General features: G+C 38.9%; 1 protein-coding gene across 3 annotated transcripts in view; it reads left to right on the forward strand.

Annotated features, from left to right (window-relative positions):
* Window positions 1–18,541, forward strand: part of Uggt1 (UDP-glucose glycoprotein glucosyltransferase 1) — a 128,468-nt gene that overhangs the window by 89,818 nt on the left and 20,109 nt on the right. For all 3 annotated transcript variants that reach the window (XM_048345677.1, XM_048345678.1, XM_048345679.1), the window contains 7 exons: window positions 1,587–1,793; window positions 3,206–3,337; window positions 3,906–4,036; window positions 6,034–6,129; window positions 14,986–15,088; window positions 17,004–17,083; window positions 18,116–18,305. In XM_048345677.1, coding sequence (XP_048201634.1) covers window positions 1,587–1,793; window positions 3,206–3,337; window positions 3,906–4,036; window positions 6,034–6,129; window positions 14,986–15,088; window positions 17,004–17,083; window positions 18,116–18,305 — 939 coding nt within the window. The remainder of the gene's footprint in view (window positions 1–1,586; window positions 1,794–3,205; window positions 3,338–3,905; window positions 4,037–6,033; window positions 6,130–14,985; window positions 15,089–17,003; window positions 17,084–18,115; window positions 18,306–18,541) is intronic.

The following is an 18,541-nucleotide window of genomic DNA, read 5'->3' on the forward strand; positions in this document are numbered from 1 at the left end:
TGTCAAAAAATTTGTGTTCGGTTAATAAATAAATTTAAAAAAAAGAAGTTGATTTCTTGGCTGAGTGTCATTGTCAGAGGATGGAATGTCAAGATTCTGTTTCCTGAGCTGGTTTGATTTGCAGTTTCATCCAGATTTCATAACTGGCTTGTGTCTACTTTCTACTGTGTATCCTAGTAAGGCTTCTGAAGTAAGGAAATACTTGAGGTTTTGGTGTTACAGTGGTATCAAGCCTTTTTTTTTTAATTTTATCATTTATGAGAATTGCCCATGCTGTTGGCAATTTAAGGTTGAGAAATTATAGTATGAGGCACGCTAATGCTAATTGGTAGACTGTTCAAAGGGTACTAGAGTGGGAGAACTGAAAAGGAAGACCCGGGTTTTTAAACATTTTTATTAAGGTAGAGTATAGGTTCATATGTAGTCTCACTAAGTGAACATGCCCATGTGACATTTCCCCCCCATGAGATCAAGAAATAGAGAATTCATAAAAGCCTTCTCAGACCTGTCCCCAAGTCACTACCCACTCCTGAATCTTTTTCTCATGTCACAGAGTACGTTGTGTTTTACTTTGATTGGAATCTTTTAATGTGTATCTATTAGAATTTGGTTTCTTTACTTAATACTTTATAAACTTAATCTATAAGGTAGTGTTAGAGTTCATTTTCATTATATAGCATCATATCATATAAGTGTACCACATAGTATTGGGTTAATCTATTTGATTATTTGTAAAGAACACTGCTGCTAATATTTTTATAGATACCTTTTTATGACATATGAGTAAAATTTCTGCTGCTTATATTTTTGATTCAGCCCCCAGTTTTATGGGCCCCAGCTATCGAGTCCCATGTAAGTTTCCTACTTTCATCCAGGGAAGATTCATTGTTGCTAGGCATTTGGAAAGGCTGTGCAAATGAAAATGGCCTTGAGCAAGGAAGGCCTGAAGAATGGCTGGGGGAAAAGATGTTATGTAATCCACCTGCTAACATGATGTGTATTAGAAGAAAACAAATACATTGGAAGAAAAATAGGGCTCAGATGTTCTGTGATAGGTACTCTTATTTACAAGATGGTAAGAAATGAAGTTGGGTAAGCATGGTGATTCATGCCTATAATCTCAGTTTCTTGAGAGGTGGAGACTAGAAAGATTGCAGTTGACAAAAGTTATCGTGACCCATCTCAGTAAGCCAGGCAAGGTGGTTAGTGCCTGTGATCTCTGTTATGCCAGGAAGCCATAGGTAGGATTTCAGTCTGAGACTCAATCTAAGCAACAATACATGGGATCCTACTTGAATAACCCAAACAAGAGTTTTGGGGGCATGGCTCAAGTAACAGAGTACCTGCCTAACAAATACAAAGCTGAATTCAAATCCTAGTATCTTTTCCACCCTTCCCACCCCGCCCCAAAGTTGGGCCAGTTTATGCAGAATTTTGAAGGCATGACTATATAGCACCCACATTTTATACAAGTATAGAAAACTGCTTGAGAGACATGTTATTTGCTACTTACAGAACATGAGTAATGCTAATGTTTAAGTTCAAAACATGGAGCATATAACTCTTATGTACTGTTTTGTAAATAGAAATCCAGTAACAATGTAAGGATAAGTGTGATCAACAATCCAAGCCAAGAGATAAATAATGAGAACACCAGGATCTTCAGAGCAATCTGGGCAGCTCTCCAAACACAAACTTCCAACTCAGCAAAGAACTTCATCACCAAAATGGCCAAAGAGGAGACTGCAGAGGCCCTGGCTGCTGGAGCCGACATTAGGGAGTTCTCTGTTGGGGTAAGATTGTGTTATGAGGTTGCCTTTTTCTGTCAATTTGCCATTGATGTTCTCTTCGCTTGGGTTGGTGTGTCCTGTTCATAATCTGAATTTCTAAGCCATGAAGGATTTTATTTTTAAATTTGGAAGACTCTCTAAAAAAACTATCAATTTCATTTCCAAATTTGCCTATTTTAGGATGTGTATAGAAGTATGTTTTAAGACCAATACCATTTATTTTGTAGGTTTTTTGTTTTTCTTTTTGCCAGTCCTGGGGCTTGGACGCAGGGCCTGAGCACTGTCCCTGGCTTCTTTTTGCTCAAGGCTAGCACTCTACCATTGAGCCATAGTACCACTTCTGGCCTTGTCTATGTATGTGGTACTGAGGAATCCAACCCAGGGCTTCATGTATACAAGGCAAGCACTATTGCCACTAGGTCATATTCCCAGCCCTATTTTGTACAGTTTTAAAAGACTTGTGTGACTTATGAGTTAGAGGCTTGTTTTTTTTTTTTTTTTAATCTCTTTGCAGTAAAAGCCCATGTTGTTCATTTATTCTTTTTGCTTTTTTTTTTTTTTTTTTTTTTGGTCAGGAGGCTTGAACTGACTCAGGGCCTGGGCGCTGTCACTGAGCTCCTTTGCTCAAGGTTGGTGCTCTACTGCTTTCAGCCACAGTGCCATATCCAGTTTTGAATGGTTAATTGGTGATAACAGTCTCACAGGGATTTTTCTGCCTGGGCTGGCTTTGAACCATGATCCTCAGGTCTCAGTCTCCTGAGTAGCTAGGATTATAAGCATGAGCCACTGGTGACCGGTTTCTACTTACTTTTGATAGTGTTTATTATTTTTAAACTTATTACAAAATGAGTATACTTAGTTCCAGTTAGAGAAAATAGTGTCATTTGAAATAAACAAGATTTAAACATACAAGATAAAAATCGGCACCTGTGTTTCAAGCCTGTAATTATAGCTACTCAGGAGGCTAAGATCTGAGTATTGCAGTTCAAAGCCAGCCTGAGCAGAAAAGTCAGTGACAGAGACTCTTGTCTCCAATTAACCACCCAAAAACCAGAAGTGGTGCCGTGGCTTAAGTGGTAGAGTGCTAGCCTTGAGCTGAAGAGTTCAGGGACAGTGCTCAGGCCCAGAGTTTAAGGCCCACAACTGACAAAAAATAAATAAAATAAAAAGTTATCCTGCAGAATAGACTGCCAATTAAAAAAGTAGCATGAAAAAGTAAGAAAAAGCAATATTAATAGTTGCTTTATGAGGGGGGATGGGAGAGAAGATGGACAGTTGTATATTGTAATGTTGATTATGCTAATGTAATTATGAATACATGAAAAGAACATTTGTGGTTTATACATGATGATTATTAATTTTTATGGTTTATTGAATAACAGTGACTTTTCCTTAAAAATGATTACTTTTCCTAGGGCATGGATTTCAGTATTTTTAAAGAGGTCTTTGAGTCTTCCAGTATGGATTTCATTTTGTCTCATGCCGTGTACTGCAGGGATGTTCTGAAGCTGAAGAAGGGACAGAGGGCAGTGATCAGCAATGGAAGGGTGAGAACTTGTCAAGTTAGGTCTGTAGTCAGCTCTGCATCATGTTCCTCTGAAAGTGTAGGATAAACCCCCCAACAGTACCACTCACCTCTTAAAGATGACTAACACTTCTAAGTGCCAAGGATATTTCTGTTTGTTGATTACAAAAAGAGTATGTGGGTTTTTGTTGTTGTTGTTTTTTAATGTAACTTTCCCCTTCCTGCTGTTTGTTTGTGTCCGGCCATTGAGAAAGTATGGTGACTCTCAGAACAATAATCACAGAAAGTAGGCTTTATTACTGATATTTGGTGAAAATTAGTGAAAACTGCCTTGCTATTTAATTCAGATTGGTTACTTGTAAGAAATAATGTGAAATGTATAAATCTGTATATATCTGAGGAATTAATAAGTAAGCATATAACTGGATTGATTCAGAATTTTTATTTTTTCATTTTATTTAGATGCATGTCACTCTCAGGTCTTTAAGGCCCTGTGGTATATTCCATAGCCTAAGGACAGCTTAGGCTCCCTCTCTAACAGTGGCTGTTGGCACACTGCTTATAGCTCTGACTCCTGTTCTTCTTCATAGATCATTGGGCCACTGGAGGATAGTGAGCTTTTTAATCAAGACGATTTCCACCTTCTAGAAAATATCATCTTGAAAACTTCAGGACAGAAAATAAAGTCTCATATTCAACAACTTCGGGTAGATGAAGATGTGTAAGTTTGCTGTATGTAGGAGAAATGAATTTGTTTCTATCATATATGTTATAAGATTTATACTAATTAATATAAGGGATTTTATTTACAGCTTTAAACTGTGTGTGCTCAAATTTTAGGTTATGAGTTTGTAGAAAGAAGCTGATTTGCTTTATAGGCTGCTATTTAAAGAATTAAATTCATTCTCAGTTTTTATTTTTTCATTCTGGAAAGTTTCAAACATATGTAGAAGTGTGGGGGGGGGCTAGTTTGAAGAGAAACTTTCATCGATTATCTGAATGATAATTCACTTTTATTTGGTTCAATAGAGGAGAGACAGGAAATGCTTCTTTTCCTCTACTTACCAGGACAGAATATTCAGTGTTTCTCTTGCATCCTCCAAAGTTGATAAGCTGGTTGGTTTTTAAATTTTTCATTCTTGTAGTGTTTTTATTAGGTCACGTACCATAATGGACTATTTCTCTTGGAGCAAGAAAACAAATTGCCTAATTGGACCATTTATCTGATTTTTCTGCATTAAATATCACATGAATATGTACTTAGAGTTGACTATGCTTCATTTTTTGAGGAATTGTTATATCTTTTCCTATAGCTGCTTTTTGTATTTATACTCCTGCCTATCGTGCACAGGGCTTTTATTTTCTTCATATCCTTACCACCACCTTCATTTCTTATTTTTTTTTTCTTAAAAAGACATTCTCATATGTATCAAGTTGCATTGCCTTGTAGTTTTTTTTTTTTTTTTTTTTGCATTTTTGCAATTCTTAGTAATACTGGGTGCCTTTTCATTGGCAGATTTTTGGGAAAATGTGTATTTGAAACTATATATTTAGCCCCCCTGCCTTTTTTATGTCCCAGTAATGGGGCTGGAACTAAGGGCCAGATTACCTGATTACTATCCTTTAGCTTTTTCCCTCAAAGCTAGCAATCTACCACTTGAGCAACTGCTTCACTTCCAGCTGTTTGGTGGTTAATTGGAGATAAGAGACTCACTTGAGTTTCCAGCCCCATCTGGCTTGAACTTTGATCCTCAGATCTCAGCATCCTGAGTAGCTAGGATTACAGGCATGAGCCACTTGCACCTACTATCCGGACTTCCACCATATCATAATATACCATTACTGTAAAGTCTAATTAAATTAGTGATATGCCACTGTATTATGTGTGTGTTATATTCCATATATATGTAATATTTTATTTATTTATTTACTTATTTATTATGCCACCTTGGGGCTTGAAATCTGTGCCTGTTGCTGAATTTTTTTGTTCAAGGCTAGTGCTCTACTATTTGAATCACAGTTCTACTTCTAGCATTTTGGTGGTTATTTGGAAATAAGAGTCTCCTAGACTTTTTTGCCTGGGATGTCTCTGAACCATAATCCTCAGATCTCATCCTCCTGAATAGGTAGGATTGCAGGCATGAGCTATTGGCATTTGGCTTATATTTTTAAGTAATAAAGTTTACAACCAAATAATATAATCTAGTTTTGTGTTTATATATATAAATTTATACATATTTTATACATATTTATATATGAATATGTATAAATTTAAAAGTTGAGAATAATTATGAACTATAGTGTTATAACTCTTATTTCTTGATAATAGTAATTATGGTAATTTCTGTTTCTTAGTGTTTTTCCTCAATGATTTTCTCAGTGAGAGATTGCCTTAAAAATCCTAAAAAGTAATAGCATTATTTAAAAGAGGGTGCCAGAGATGTAAATGACACTAACGTTTAGCCAGCACAATATTTGTAAGAACCCTGCAAAGTAGATTTTTTTTCTGTATTTTACATATTACAAATGAATTAAATCTCCAAAGCTATAAAGCTATATAAAGTTATAAAGCTATTCACTACCAAATCTATGCTTGTTGGCATAGAGGATTCTGTGCCCTCTTTAAACCATTTTGGTGGCATTTGGTACTTCAGCTGCTGATAACTATTGTGAAACCTTATTAAAAAGATGCTAAGATGTTATAACCCCATCTTTCAGGGCAAGTGACTTGGTAATGAAGGTGGATGCTCTCTTGTCAGCTCAACCTAAAGGAGATGCGAGGATTGAATACCAGTTTTTTGAAGATAGACACAGGTATAGGATTAACGTTGAATTTGTTTATGCACCTGAATATTAACTCTTAAGTTTGCCTTTACTTTGCCTCCTAAACTTTTTTCATAAAAGTTGTTACAGGAACAGACATTCCCAGCCTACTATGCTTCCTGAGTAACTAGGATTACAGACATGTACCATCATGTCTGGCTTGTTCTTTTTAGTTGTTGTTGGTCACTGGGCTTGAACTCAGAGGTCTTGGGCCCTGTCCCTGAGCTTTTTTGCTCAAGGCCAGTTCTCTACCACTTTGAAGCACAGTGCCACTTCTGGTTTTCTGTTGGTTAATGGAGATAAGGGTTTCATGGCCTTCTGGGCTGGCTTTGAACCCTGATCCTCAGATCTGAGCCTCCTGAGTGGCTAGGATTATAGGTACAAGCCACTAGCACTTGGCTTGGCTTGTTCTTTTTAGATAGACGCTTCCTAACTATTTTGGCTAGGTTGCCTCAAGACTCCATCCATTCTTCTCTGCCTCTCAAGCCACTTTCTTTGACAACTCCTATGCTCACAAGTTGGAATGCCATATTTGCCTGATTGCTTAGTATATGTGTGTATAGATAATACATAGTCTTTATGTGTTGCATAAACACATGTACACAAATCATTTTCTGTACCACTTGAAAGAAAGCATATTTCAGACAAAATATAACATGGTGTAATATGTTTTCAGCAGATGTTTCCTGAGTATAAGAACTTTGTCTATAATTCTCTTAATATAGCTCAGATTTTTTTGTGTGTTTACCTGTCCTGGGGCTTGAACTCAGAGCCTGGGTGCTATCTCTGAGCTCTCAAGGCTAGCACTCTTACCACTTGAGCCACAGCTCTACTTCGGACTTTTTTTTGGTAGTTAGTTGGTGATAAAGACTTTCTTGCCCAGGTTGGCTTCGAGTCTTTATTCTCAGATCTTATCCTCCTGAGTAGTTAGGATTACAGGTGTGAGCCACCAGCACCTGGCCATAACCCAGAAATGTACCCTTGATACAGCAGTGTTAATAGACATTTTCTACTAACATTTCCCCAGCATCCCAGAATGACCTTTCATAAATACTTATTATGTTTTGGTTTTTATTGCAGTTAGCTTTACCTCTTATAGTCTTCTTTAATCTAGAAGAGTCTATGGCCTCTTCTGGTTTTAATTTTTTTTTTTCTTAATCTTTTATGACCCTGACTTTCAGAGTCTAGGCCAGTTGTCTTGTGGAATGTCCCATACTCATTTCATTGGTGTTTCCTCAACAACCCAAATGGTTGGGTTTTTTAAAACTCTTTATTTAATTTTTATTTTTATTATATTTAAGTGCAAAGGAATTGCTATTCAATAGAGCAGTTTTTTTTAATATAATGCCTCTTGATCAGTGCCACCCCTTTTAACATTCTCACTCACCCCTTCCCTCACTTTTCTTAATTTTTAGGTTATGTATGAATTTTCTTGCCATTTAACAAAGCAACTTATGTATATAATGCATTTTGATCTGTCATCCCTTCAACATCTTCACCTACTTCGGCCTACCCCTTCCCTTATTTTTCTCAATTCGGTGGTATATAGGATGCATTCTTGCCTGCATTTTCTTCCCTTCCCCCATTGATTCTTCTATCCCTCTCTCCTTGGTCTCTTGCAAGTACCATTTCTTAGCACTTAATTTGTTGGGCTTTGACTTACTCTTTCTAAAGAATTATACTATTAGCACTCTCAGTAGAGTCTAATATACATCAGCTTATTCGTGTATAACCTCAGTGTTTACTTATAGTTTTATAGGCTCACAAGTGAGGGGAACCGTGCAGCCTGTTTCTCTGGGTCTGGCTTACTTCACTTAATATAATTTTTTCTAAATCTTTCCATTTCCTTATGAATGGTACAGTATTTTTTTTTCTGATGGATGAGTAGAATTCCATTGTGTATATACCACATTTTCCTGATCCATTTTTTCAAATGGTATTTGTTTATTTTTTGTGCTGGTCCTACGGCTTAAAATCAGTGCCTGGGTGCTGTCCCTAAGCTTTGTGCTCAGGCAAAGCTCTACCACTCAAGCCACAACTTCTTCCACTTTTTTTTTTTTAATTGTCAAGATGATGCACATAGGGGTTACAGTTACATGCCTAAGGTAGTGAATACACATACATTTCTTGTCATCTGTTATCCCCTTCCTCATTTTTCTCCCTCCTTCCCGCCCCCACCCCTGTCCCTCACCCCACCCCCTCCTTGCTTTCTTCATTATTTTTTCAAAAACAAACAAACAAAAGTCTTATCCTTAATCTACATTGTCACTCTAGTCTACAATGCTTATATCCTCTATGGTTAGTAATTGTAAAACAATTCCTTCCAGACCAGGTGATATATACATACACATATATACATATATGTATATATATGTGTATACATATGTGTGTGTGTGTATATATATATATATATCTTTTCTTTTGTTTAGTGTAATCTGCTCCTTCTTTTTCTCTAATTTTCCCCACCTCCCTGCTGCCCTTGAGCTTCTTTTGTTTTTTGTTTTTTTTTTGGCCAGTCCTGGGCCTTGGACTCAGGGCCTGAGCACTGTCCCTGGCTTCTTCCCGCTCAAGGCTAGCACTCTGCCACTTGAGCCACAGCGCCGCTTCTGGCCGTTTTCTGTATATGTGGTGCTGGGGAATCGAACCTAGGGCCTCGTGTATCCAAGGCAGGCACTCTTGCCACTAGGCTATATCCCCAGCCCACCCTTGAGCTTCTTGGTTTGTTCTCATCAGTGCCCATTGCAGCAGTTGGGCCCTTTTTACTGCATTTTCCCCCCAATTTTCCATTCATTCTGTGCCCTCCTCCCAGCTTCTTTCAGATGTGCACCTGTGTATATCTTGTGTGAGGTAAAGGGCATAGGATCCTTTAGTTTCTCTAAGATGGATTATGAAGAAGTCTTTTGCTTCCTTATCAGCCTGGATATTAAATTATGTACATGTAAATTAGTTTTTGTGTTTCACTTTTGGGTGCCTTTCTCCCTAGGCTGATTCTTTTTTTTTTTTTTGCTTCCAACATTTTTTTTGCCAGTCCTGGGCCTTGGACTCAGGGCCTGAGCACTGTCCCTGGCTTCTTTTTGCTTAAGGCTAGCACTCTGCCACTTGAGCCACAGCTCCACTTCTGGCCATTTTCTATATATGTAGTGCTGGGGAATTGAACCAGGGCTTCATGTATACGAGAAGCAAGCACTCTTGCCAGTAGGCCATATTCCCAGCCCCTTCTTCCAACTTTTTGATGGTTAATTGGAGATAAATGTCTCATTCTCATGAACTTTCTTACTGGGGTTGGCTTCAAGCCATAATCCTCAAATCTCAGCCTCCTGGGAAGCTAGGATTACAGGCATAACCCACTGGTACCCTGCCCACAATTTTTTTTTTCTTTTCTTCAGTTGTGGGGCTTGAACTCAGGGTCTGGGCACTGTCCCTGAGCTCTTTTGCTCAAGGCTAGTGCTCTACTACTTTGAGTCATAGCTCTTCTGGTTTTTGAGTCGTTAATTGGACATAAGAGTCTCATGGGGACTTTCCTGCTCAGCCTGACTTTGAACTGTGGTCTTCAGATCTCAGCCTCCTGAGTAGCTAGGATTAAGTATGAACCATCACGGTGTCTGGCCACAAATAGTTTTTTGTTTGTTTGTTTGTTTTTTTGCCAATCCTGGAACTTGGACTCAGGGCTTGAGCACTGTCCCTGGCTTCTTTTTGCTCAAGGCTAGCACTCTGCCACTTGAGCTATAGTGCCACTTCTGGCCATTTTTCTCTATATGTGGTGCTGGGAATCGACCCTAGGGCTTCGTGTATACAAGGCAAGCACTCTTGCCATTGGGCCATATTCCCAGCCCCCCACAATAGTTTTTAAGTTTTTTTGTTTGTTTCTTTTTGCCTAGTCTGGGCACTGTCCCTGAGCTTCTTTTGCTCAAGGCTGTCACTTTACCACTTGGGCTACAGTGCCACTTCTGGCTTTTTCTATTTATAAGATACCGAGGAATTGAACCCAGGGCTTCATGCATGTAGGCAAGCACTCTACCACTAAGCCACATTCCAAGCCCCTTTTAAAAAGAACTTTATGAGTTACCTGGCAAGTCTTTCCCTCCCTCCATCCTCTTCCTTTCTTACCTTGCCCCCAGGTGTTAGTGATAGAGCCCAGATACTGTGCATGCTAGGAAAGTATTTCACCACTGACCCACCATCACCAGCCTTTCTTCTAATTTATGTTATATGTGACTCCCAGATAACCCCTCTTGTATTTTGCTACCAGCACCTAGATTTGTGCCCATGCAGTACCCATTTTCTCTATACTTCAACTTCTAGGAAGTTCATGGCTCAAACAGTATTCCTGAGCTATGATCCGTGGCTGTTTCTCTCTTGGCCTCCATGAGTTTCATATCATTAAAGTTCCATAATGGCAAGTTCTGTGATGACACAAGTGATTAAATGGAGAAATTCCTACTGGGATGATGCTACCAAAATGAATGTTTGCCACATTTAAATCAGAAGGTTCTCATTTATACTAAGAATAAAAGTGATGAGCCATAGGTTCTATATGCCCTTGCCCTCACAATGTATTCCATGGATCAGCAGAATATTATCCGTGAGTTTATTTGAAGTATGGTCCTTGACCTCATACTTAACAAATTAGCATCTGCATCTTAACAAGATCCCTCTTGGTGGGGCTGGGAATAGGGCTTAGTGGTAGAGTGCTTGCCTAGTATGCATGAAGCCCTGGGTTCGATTCCTCAGTATCACATAAACAGAAAAGGCCGGAAGTGGCTCTGTGGCTCAAGTGGTGGCGAGCATTAGACTTGAGCACAGAGAGGCTCAGGGACAGAGCCCAGGCTCTGAGTTTAAGCCCCAGGCCTGGCAAAGAAACAAAAGAAAAAAGAACCCTCTTGGTGATTTCTGTGAACATAATGTTGGTGAAGCATGGTGTCTTTTGACATTTGCTTTGCTTATCCTAGGTAGAAGTAAATAATCTTTGAGTTTTGCTCCTGTGTCACTTTGGGCTTTATTCTGGACTTTTCTCTTACCAATACAGCAAATATATTCAGACACTATAGTTCTAGTTGGTATTGTTCCCATTTCCACAACTCTATAACTTTTTTTCTTGGTTTTGTCTTGCCCCTTTTTTTACTATAGATTGTGGGAGTGGCTGAAGGCCTTACGTGATCAGTATCTGGACTTGTCTCTTCTGGCCCTCCTAGAGCACTGTGCTGGTTGGGACTGCCCAAGCCTGGTACAGACTAACTGACCCAGGGTGCGGTCCTTTTGTTCTCTTTTAGACAGTTTATACAGTAGTCTTCTCTAGTGATTCTCTCATCATCTTAACACCTAGCTACAAATTGTGTTATGGCATGGCACCCAAATCTTTGCTTTTTTTTGGCCAGTCCTGGGGCTTTGAACTCAGGGCCTGAGCTCTGTCCCTGGCTTCTTTTTGCTCAAGGCTAGCACTCTGCCACTTGAGCCACAGCGCCCCTTCTGGCCATTTTCTGTATATGTGGTGCTGGGGAATCGAACCCAGGGCCTCATGTATATGAGGCAGTCACTCTTGCCACTAGGCCATACCCCCAGCCCTAAATCTTTGCTTTTACTGCAGAGCTTGTTAACATGTGGATCACTGGACCCACCTTCTGAATTGTGATTTATTGCATCTGGTGTGGGGTCTGATGTCTTGTTTCTGGCAAATGCCTAAGGTGAAGTTGGTTTAAAGATAGCTCCTCGTTTTTATTAGTTATGTTCTGCTTTCTGTTGTACTTTTATTTTTATCCCACTGGTAAACATTCTTGCTGGTGATCTTGCATTAAAAAAGTAGTGGTCAACATTCAAACCAATATTGATTTGGCTCAAACTAAGCAATTCATGATTTTGGAAAATTGGATGAAGTTTTAAATCCTTTCAAGACAATTCCTTTTCATAGTGCTCTGCTCCTGTTAGTTCACCTAAATCAGTGTGGCTTCAGAGAAAGACTGTGCAACAGGAAGATTTATGTGTGTAAACGTGCATTCTTCCTAGGAATCCTTGAGGGAGAGCTGAATCCTGTTGTTGAAGGCACAACAACCCTAATCAGTTGTTACTGTTCACTTTATTAAGGACAGATAAGCCAGACATGGTGCGTACCTGTATTCCCAGTGCTCAGAAGGCTGAGGAAGAAGGATCTTGAATTCTTAGTCAGTTTGGGCTGAGACCCTATATAGAAATGAATGAATGAATGAGTAAATAAATAAATGATTTTTAAAAACAGATGAAGTACCTATTACAGTGTCAACAAGGACATGGTGGAATTTATTTTTTGGTCTTGTAAATTTGCTTTTGTTCTGGCTGGGAATGTGGCTTTATGGTAGAGTGCTTGCCTAGCATGCATGAAGCCCTAGGTTCCATTCCTCAGTACCACATAAACAGAAAAAGCTGGAAGTGGCACTGTGGCACTGTGGCTCAAGTGGTAGAGTGCTAGCTTTGAGCAAAAGAAGCTAAGGGACAGCAGTGTCCAGGCCCGAGTTCAAGCCCCAGGACTGGCAAAAGAAAAAAAAAAGCTTTAGTTCTTCAGGAAACAAGTTGACTGTACATACTTGCCTCAAATATACCTGCTTCCTGTCAGCCCATAATCTCATGTCTAGCACGTAGCTTTTAAGAAATTTGTATATATGGACAAAGCTGGATCTATGGTTATTTATAGGTTAAAAGAACAGCTTGAACTAAGTGTTGGTGGTTCACATCTGTAATCCTAGCTACTGAGGAGGCTGAGATCTGAGAATCATAATTTAAAGACAACCCAGGCAGGCAAGTACATGCAACTCTCATTTCCAATTAACCAGCAAAAAACAAAGTGGAGGTGTGGCTCAAATGATAGAGTGCTAACCTTTAGCAAAATGCTTAAGGACAATGCCCACGCCCCAAGACCAGCACAAAGAAAAAAGGAAAAGGCCCATTCTCTTTAGGATGATTTATGTGTAACATCTTGAGACAATCAACTTTATATTGAAGTCATGTGGGAAGGGAGGAAATTGTTTTAAAGTTGCAAGCATTCTGTAGTTGCAAGTAATTTAGGCCTCTAATAAGAATGACACAGAAATGCAGTAGTTAGTGAGGTTGTTAGGTTTTATGATTACATTTTATTTGTTTTTTGTTGTTCACATTTTCTGAAATAATAGATTACTTTCATTTTTAATTAATTAATTTTCTTGCTTGCTTCATTAAGTTATTCATTGTAGTGTTAGGGATTCAACCCCAAAGCCTCAAGCATGCTAAGCATGTAGCTATGTAGTTATATAGTCTGAGCTGTATTCTTTTTTTTTTTTGGCCAGTCCTGGGCCTTGGACTCAGGGCCTGAGCACTGTCCCTGGCTTCTTCCTGCTCAAGGCTAGCACTCTGCCACTTGAGCCACAGCGCCGCTTCTGGCCGTTTTCTGTATATATGTGGTGCTGGGGAATCGAACCTAGGGCCTCGTGTATCCGAGGCAGGCACTCTTGCCACTAGGCTATATGCCCAGCCCCGTGAGCTGTATTCTTAAGATGTCTGTTTTAGTAGCATATATTACTTTTACAAAATAATGGATTTCATTATGATATTTTCATTTATGTATATAGTATACCTCCAGTCATAATCATCTCTTTCCTACTACTGTTCTCTCCCACAAAAAATATATATTCCTCCTATGGTGACCTTTTTTTTTTGTTTGTTTGTCTAAGACTGGGACTTGAACTTGGTACCTGAACCTTTTGTCCACTGCCCAGTGCTCTACCAATTGAGCCATACTTCTAAACTCATCTTTAAAGAAAACACAAAAAACTAGTTTTTTTATTGTAAAGATGATGTACAGAGGGGTACAGTTACATAAGTAAGGTAATGAGTACATTTCTTTTCACATATGTTTTCGTACAGTGTTATCCCTCCCTTGTTTTCTCCCGCTTAAACTAGTTTTTACATATGGGAAAAAAGATTTCTCTTTCTGTGTCTGGTTTATTTCATTTAGCATGTTAGTTTCCAGTTTTATCCACTTATTATAAGTAATTTCTTTCTTATTACTGTGTATATATAAATGTATGTATGTGGGTGTAGGAGTGGATATCCATCCATACACACACACAGACATACACACACACACACATACATACACACCCATATACACACACACATCCACATCTTCTCTAATCATTTATCTTTTGATGGGCACCTAGACTGGTTCCATGACTTTACTATTGTGAATAGTGCTGCAGTAAACATAGGTGTGCAGGTATCTTTACTGTATACTGTATTCCTTCAGGCATATTCCCAATAGAGGTATAACAGGATAGTCTCAGAACTTTTTTTTTAATGATATGTTTGTTCTCTCATTATACCTTTCTTGCCTATCAGAGACTAATATCAAACTTTTTAGCAAATTAGGTTTCAAGCTGATTTTCTTTTTTTGTTTTTTAAAAGCTGCTGTTGTATTTTTCACTTTGCTCATAGGTGGCACTTTACCACTTGAACCATGCCTCCACTTCTAGCTTTTTGCTGGTTAATTGGAGATAAGAATTTCTCAGGTTTGTCTGCCTGTTATGATTTTGAATCTCAGTTCTCAAATCTCAGCCTCCTGAGTGGCTAGGATTATAGGTGTTAGCACCTGTGAGGCTTGGTTTTCCTCACAGAAAAATTTCAGTTTATTTTGAGCAAGTCTCGGTTATCAGAGTTTTATGAGCTTTGAAAACTTAATCTCATAGTTGATTTGCCATCTGGAAGCCCAAGTTTTTTAGACCTAAAGTTTTTTAAAGGCTAAGAGACTTAGAAGTCTGATAGGTTATGTTGAACCAAAGATTCACCACATTTATCTTCATTTCCTGTGTCCTTCACATTAATGTTTTATTCTTTTTGTCTTTGTAGTGCAATTAAGCTGAGGCCCAGGGAAGGAGAAACATACTTTGATGTTGTGGCTGTCATTGACCCTGTCACCAGAGAAGCACAGAGACTTGCCCCGTTGCTCTTGGTAGGGACCCATACAGAGGCCGTTCACATTGTCATGTGTCCTGTGGTTCCCTCCATGGTCTGTTCATCTTGCAGTCACCTTAGTCACTTTCTAGAGGCATTGGGTAATGCTGTGGGGCATCTAGGGCAGAGCCATAAAGACTGACAATGGCTCTGAAAACAACTTCCTAACTTCAGCAAGTTGATCAAGTTTTGCTGGCTACTTCATATAATTTTTTAAAATGATTGATGCACGTTAACTTATACTATATTTTAATTTATAATGATAGAAATTAAAAAGGGTAAAAGCTTAATTCTACTTTTATTTTCCTTTTTATAACTACCATGGACTTCTATTATGACACGTCTTTTACTTTTATATATGATATTATAATTTCAGCTGGGCACAGTGGCTCACACCTATAATCCTAGCTACTCAGGAGGCTGAGGTCTGAGGATTGTGGTTTGAAGCCAGCCTGGGCAGGAAAATCCCCTTGAGACTCTTATCTCCAATTAACCACTCAAAAACTGAAAGTGGTGCCATGGCTCATTAGCCTTGAGCAAAAGAGCTCAGGGACAGTGCCCAGGCCTTGAGTATAAGACTCATGACCGACCGACCAAAAAAAAAAAAAAAGTAGTATAATTTTATGTCCATTTCCAAGAACACTAACCAAAACAGTCATCCATTAAGTCTGTGTTAGCAGTTGAGCCCAGGACCTCATACATTCTAAGCAGGGGCTATACCACTGAGCTTCATTCTTCCTGGTTTGAATTTTTTGTTTGGGCTTTTTTGTTGTTGTTGTTCTTTTGGGAGAGCATCTCACTATGTAGCCCATGCTTACCTTGCACTCAACAGTCTTCCTACCTCAGCCTCCTAAATGCTAGGGTTACATGTATGTACCACCTAATAAGACTCTAGTTGGATTTATTTCTTACTTTTGGTGGTTACTAGGGGTTAAACTCTGGGCCTATGCTTGCTAGACAGGTGCTATCCCACTTGAACCAGTCCCCAATGCCTTTTTGCTTTAGTTATTTCTGGGATAGAGTCTCACATTTCTGCCTGTGTTGGCCCAGACCTCAATCCTCCTATTTACATTCTCCATGTAACTAGGATGACAGGCACATACCACTACTTGTAGCTACTGGTATCTGCTTCCCAGATAGGATTATAAACATGAGCTACCATGCTGATTCTAATTGAGGTATTTTTTGTGTGTGTGTTTTTGTTTATTGCCAGTCCTGGGGTTTGAACTCGGGGTCTGGGCACTGTCCCTTAGCTTCTTTTGCTCAAGGCTAGTACTCTACCACTTGAGCTATTGCACCACTTCAGGCCTTTTCTGTTTATGTGGTACTGAGGAATTGAGCCCAGGGCTTCTCCTTGCATGCTAAGCAAGCACTCTACCACTTAGCCACATTTCCAGTCCAAAGATGTTGATTTGTTTTTGGTTGGTTGTGGGGCTTGAACTTGGGCATTATGCTGTCCCTTTTCACTCAAGGCCAACACTCTACCATTTTGAGCTATAGCACCACTTCCCTAATTGAAGTTTTTTTAAGGTAACATTTTACTGATTATATATATGATCTCCTAACCATTTTTTGTGAATATCTGTAGTGATGTTTTAACAGACTTCTATTTGTGAATTATAAGAACAAGTTCCTATATTTTCTTTGTGTAGATATTTGTCATTTATCTTCCTGCTAACTCTATAGTAACCTGTCTTTATGTATTTATCTTCAAAAGTCTCCTTCCCCCACCATAGCATCCTCTCTGCCTTTTTTTTTTTGCCACATCATTAATTTTGCCAGTGCCAACTTAATGACAGTTATTATCTTTATATTGTTTCTTGAGATAATGAATATTCTTTCTTTTACTCAGTATCAAGTACTACATTTTGAAGAGAAAATTTAAATGTTTTTCCTCTGGTTGGTTCTTTTAGGTTTTGACTCAGCTGATAAACATGAATCTAAGAGTATTTATGAACTGCCAGTCTAAACTTTCGGACATGCCTTTAAAAAGGTAAATCATATACTGTATCTCAGGAAACAATTTTTATTTGTTTGTTTTTTTTTTGGCCAGTCCTGGGGCTTGGACTCAGGGCCTGAGCACTGTCCCTGGCTTCTTTTTGCTCAAGGCTAGCACTCTGCCACTTGAGCCACAGCACCACTTCTGGCCGTTTTCTGTATATGTGGTGCTGGGGAATCGAACCCAGGGCCTCATGTATACGAGGCAAGCACTCTTGCCACTAGGCCATATCCCCAGCTCCGTGGAAACAATTTTTAAAAATGACACCTAATCCAAAAGTATTGGTGATATTGATGGTATTGGTGATAACGAATTAAGTGAATGTTACTCTAGTCAGCTTAAACACAAGCTGTTTGCATGTGTGGTTTCCATTTAAAAAAATAAGAGAGCTCATTTCAAGTTGCAATATACTTCTACTTGTGTCAGAGGAGGGTTGCTTATGTTCATTTACATGATCTTACAAAAGTGCATAGGCCTAGCTATACTTGGGAATGGATCCTTCATGGCAGAAGTAGCATAGTAATAATAACAGTGGTAGTAATAAGGTAGTACACATGGCTGTGAGAAGTTGCTCACTTGTAGATTTGCTGTGTCCTATTAGTTATACTAAATAGATTAAATTTGCAAGTGACCATGGGATGTCAGTACCTACTATTGTCCTGTTTGAAGAAATGTTTAAATTATTATATACAGTGTTTTCAGGGCTAGCCTGAGAGCCCAGTCGTCATTTAGGATTTAGATTTTAAGAGACAGATGAATTCCCAAAGGAAAAAGTGCTCAGGAAGTGCTTGAGACCCAAACAGCAGCCATCACGTGCTGCTGTCTTGCCCCTCTCCCTTCTCTTTCATCTGCAGCAGCCCTGAGAGGTATCACTAGGCCAGGAGATGGTTTTGTGAACTCCTTTTCCAATCTGGGAGGATATCCCTCCAAGCCTAGTTTGTTGCTCACTTGTATGGATGCTTGTAGGCTCAAGGAGAGTGGTTGTTATAGGAAGATAAAAATTATATACTTCTCTTTTTGTTTCAGCTTTTACCGTTATGTCTTAGAACCTGAGATTTCTTTCACCTCAGACAATAAGTTTGCTAAGGGTCCAATAGCAAAATTTTTGGATATGCCACAATCTCCACTGTTCACTCTGAATTTGAACACACCTGAAAGTTGGATGGTAGAATCTGTCAGAACACCATATGATCTTGATAATATTTACTTAGAAGAGGTAAGAATGTCATTCTAGTACCTACTTACTGGTAGAAAACCAATTTATGTTGTGATATTAGCTGATTCTGAGCATCAATGTTTAGGAATAATGTACTTTCTATATAACATCTTTATTCATATTTAGTAAAGAAGATTTGGCATATTAACAGAACTCTGCAGCTGTCCCTGGAATTTGATTGTAGTCTGCAGCTCCATCCTCACTATTCACTCCCCATTATACTTGACAAGTTCTAA

Source organism: Perognathus longimembris, chromosome 4 (assembly GCF_023159225.1).
Source record: "Perognathus longimembris pacificus isolate PPM17 chromosome 4, ASM2315922v1, whole genome shotgun sequence".
Taxonomy (NCBI): domain Eukaryota; kingdom Metazoa; phylum Chordata; class Mammalia; order Rodentia; family Heteromyidae; genus Perognathus; species Perognathus longimembris.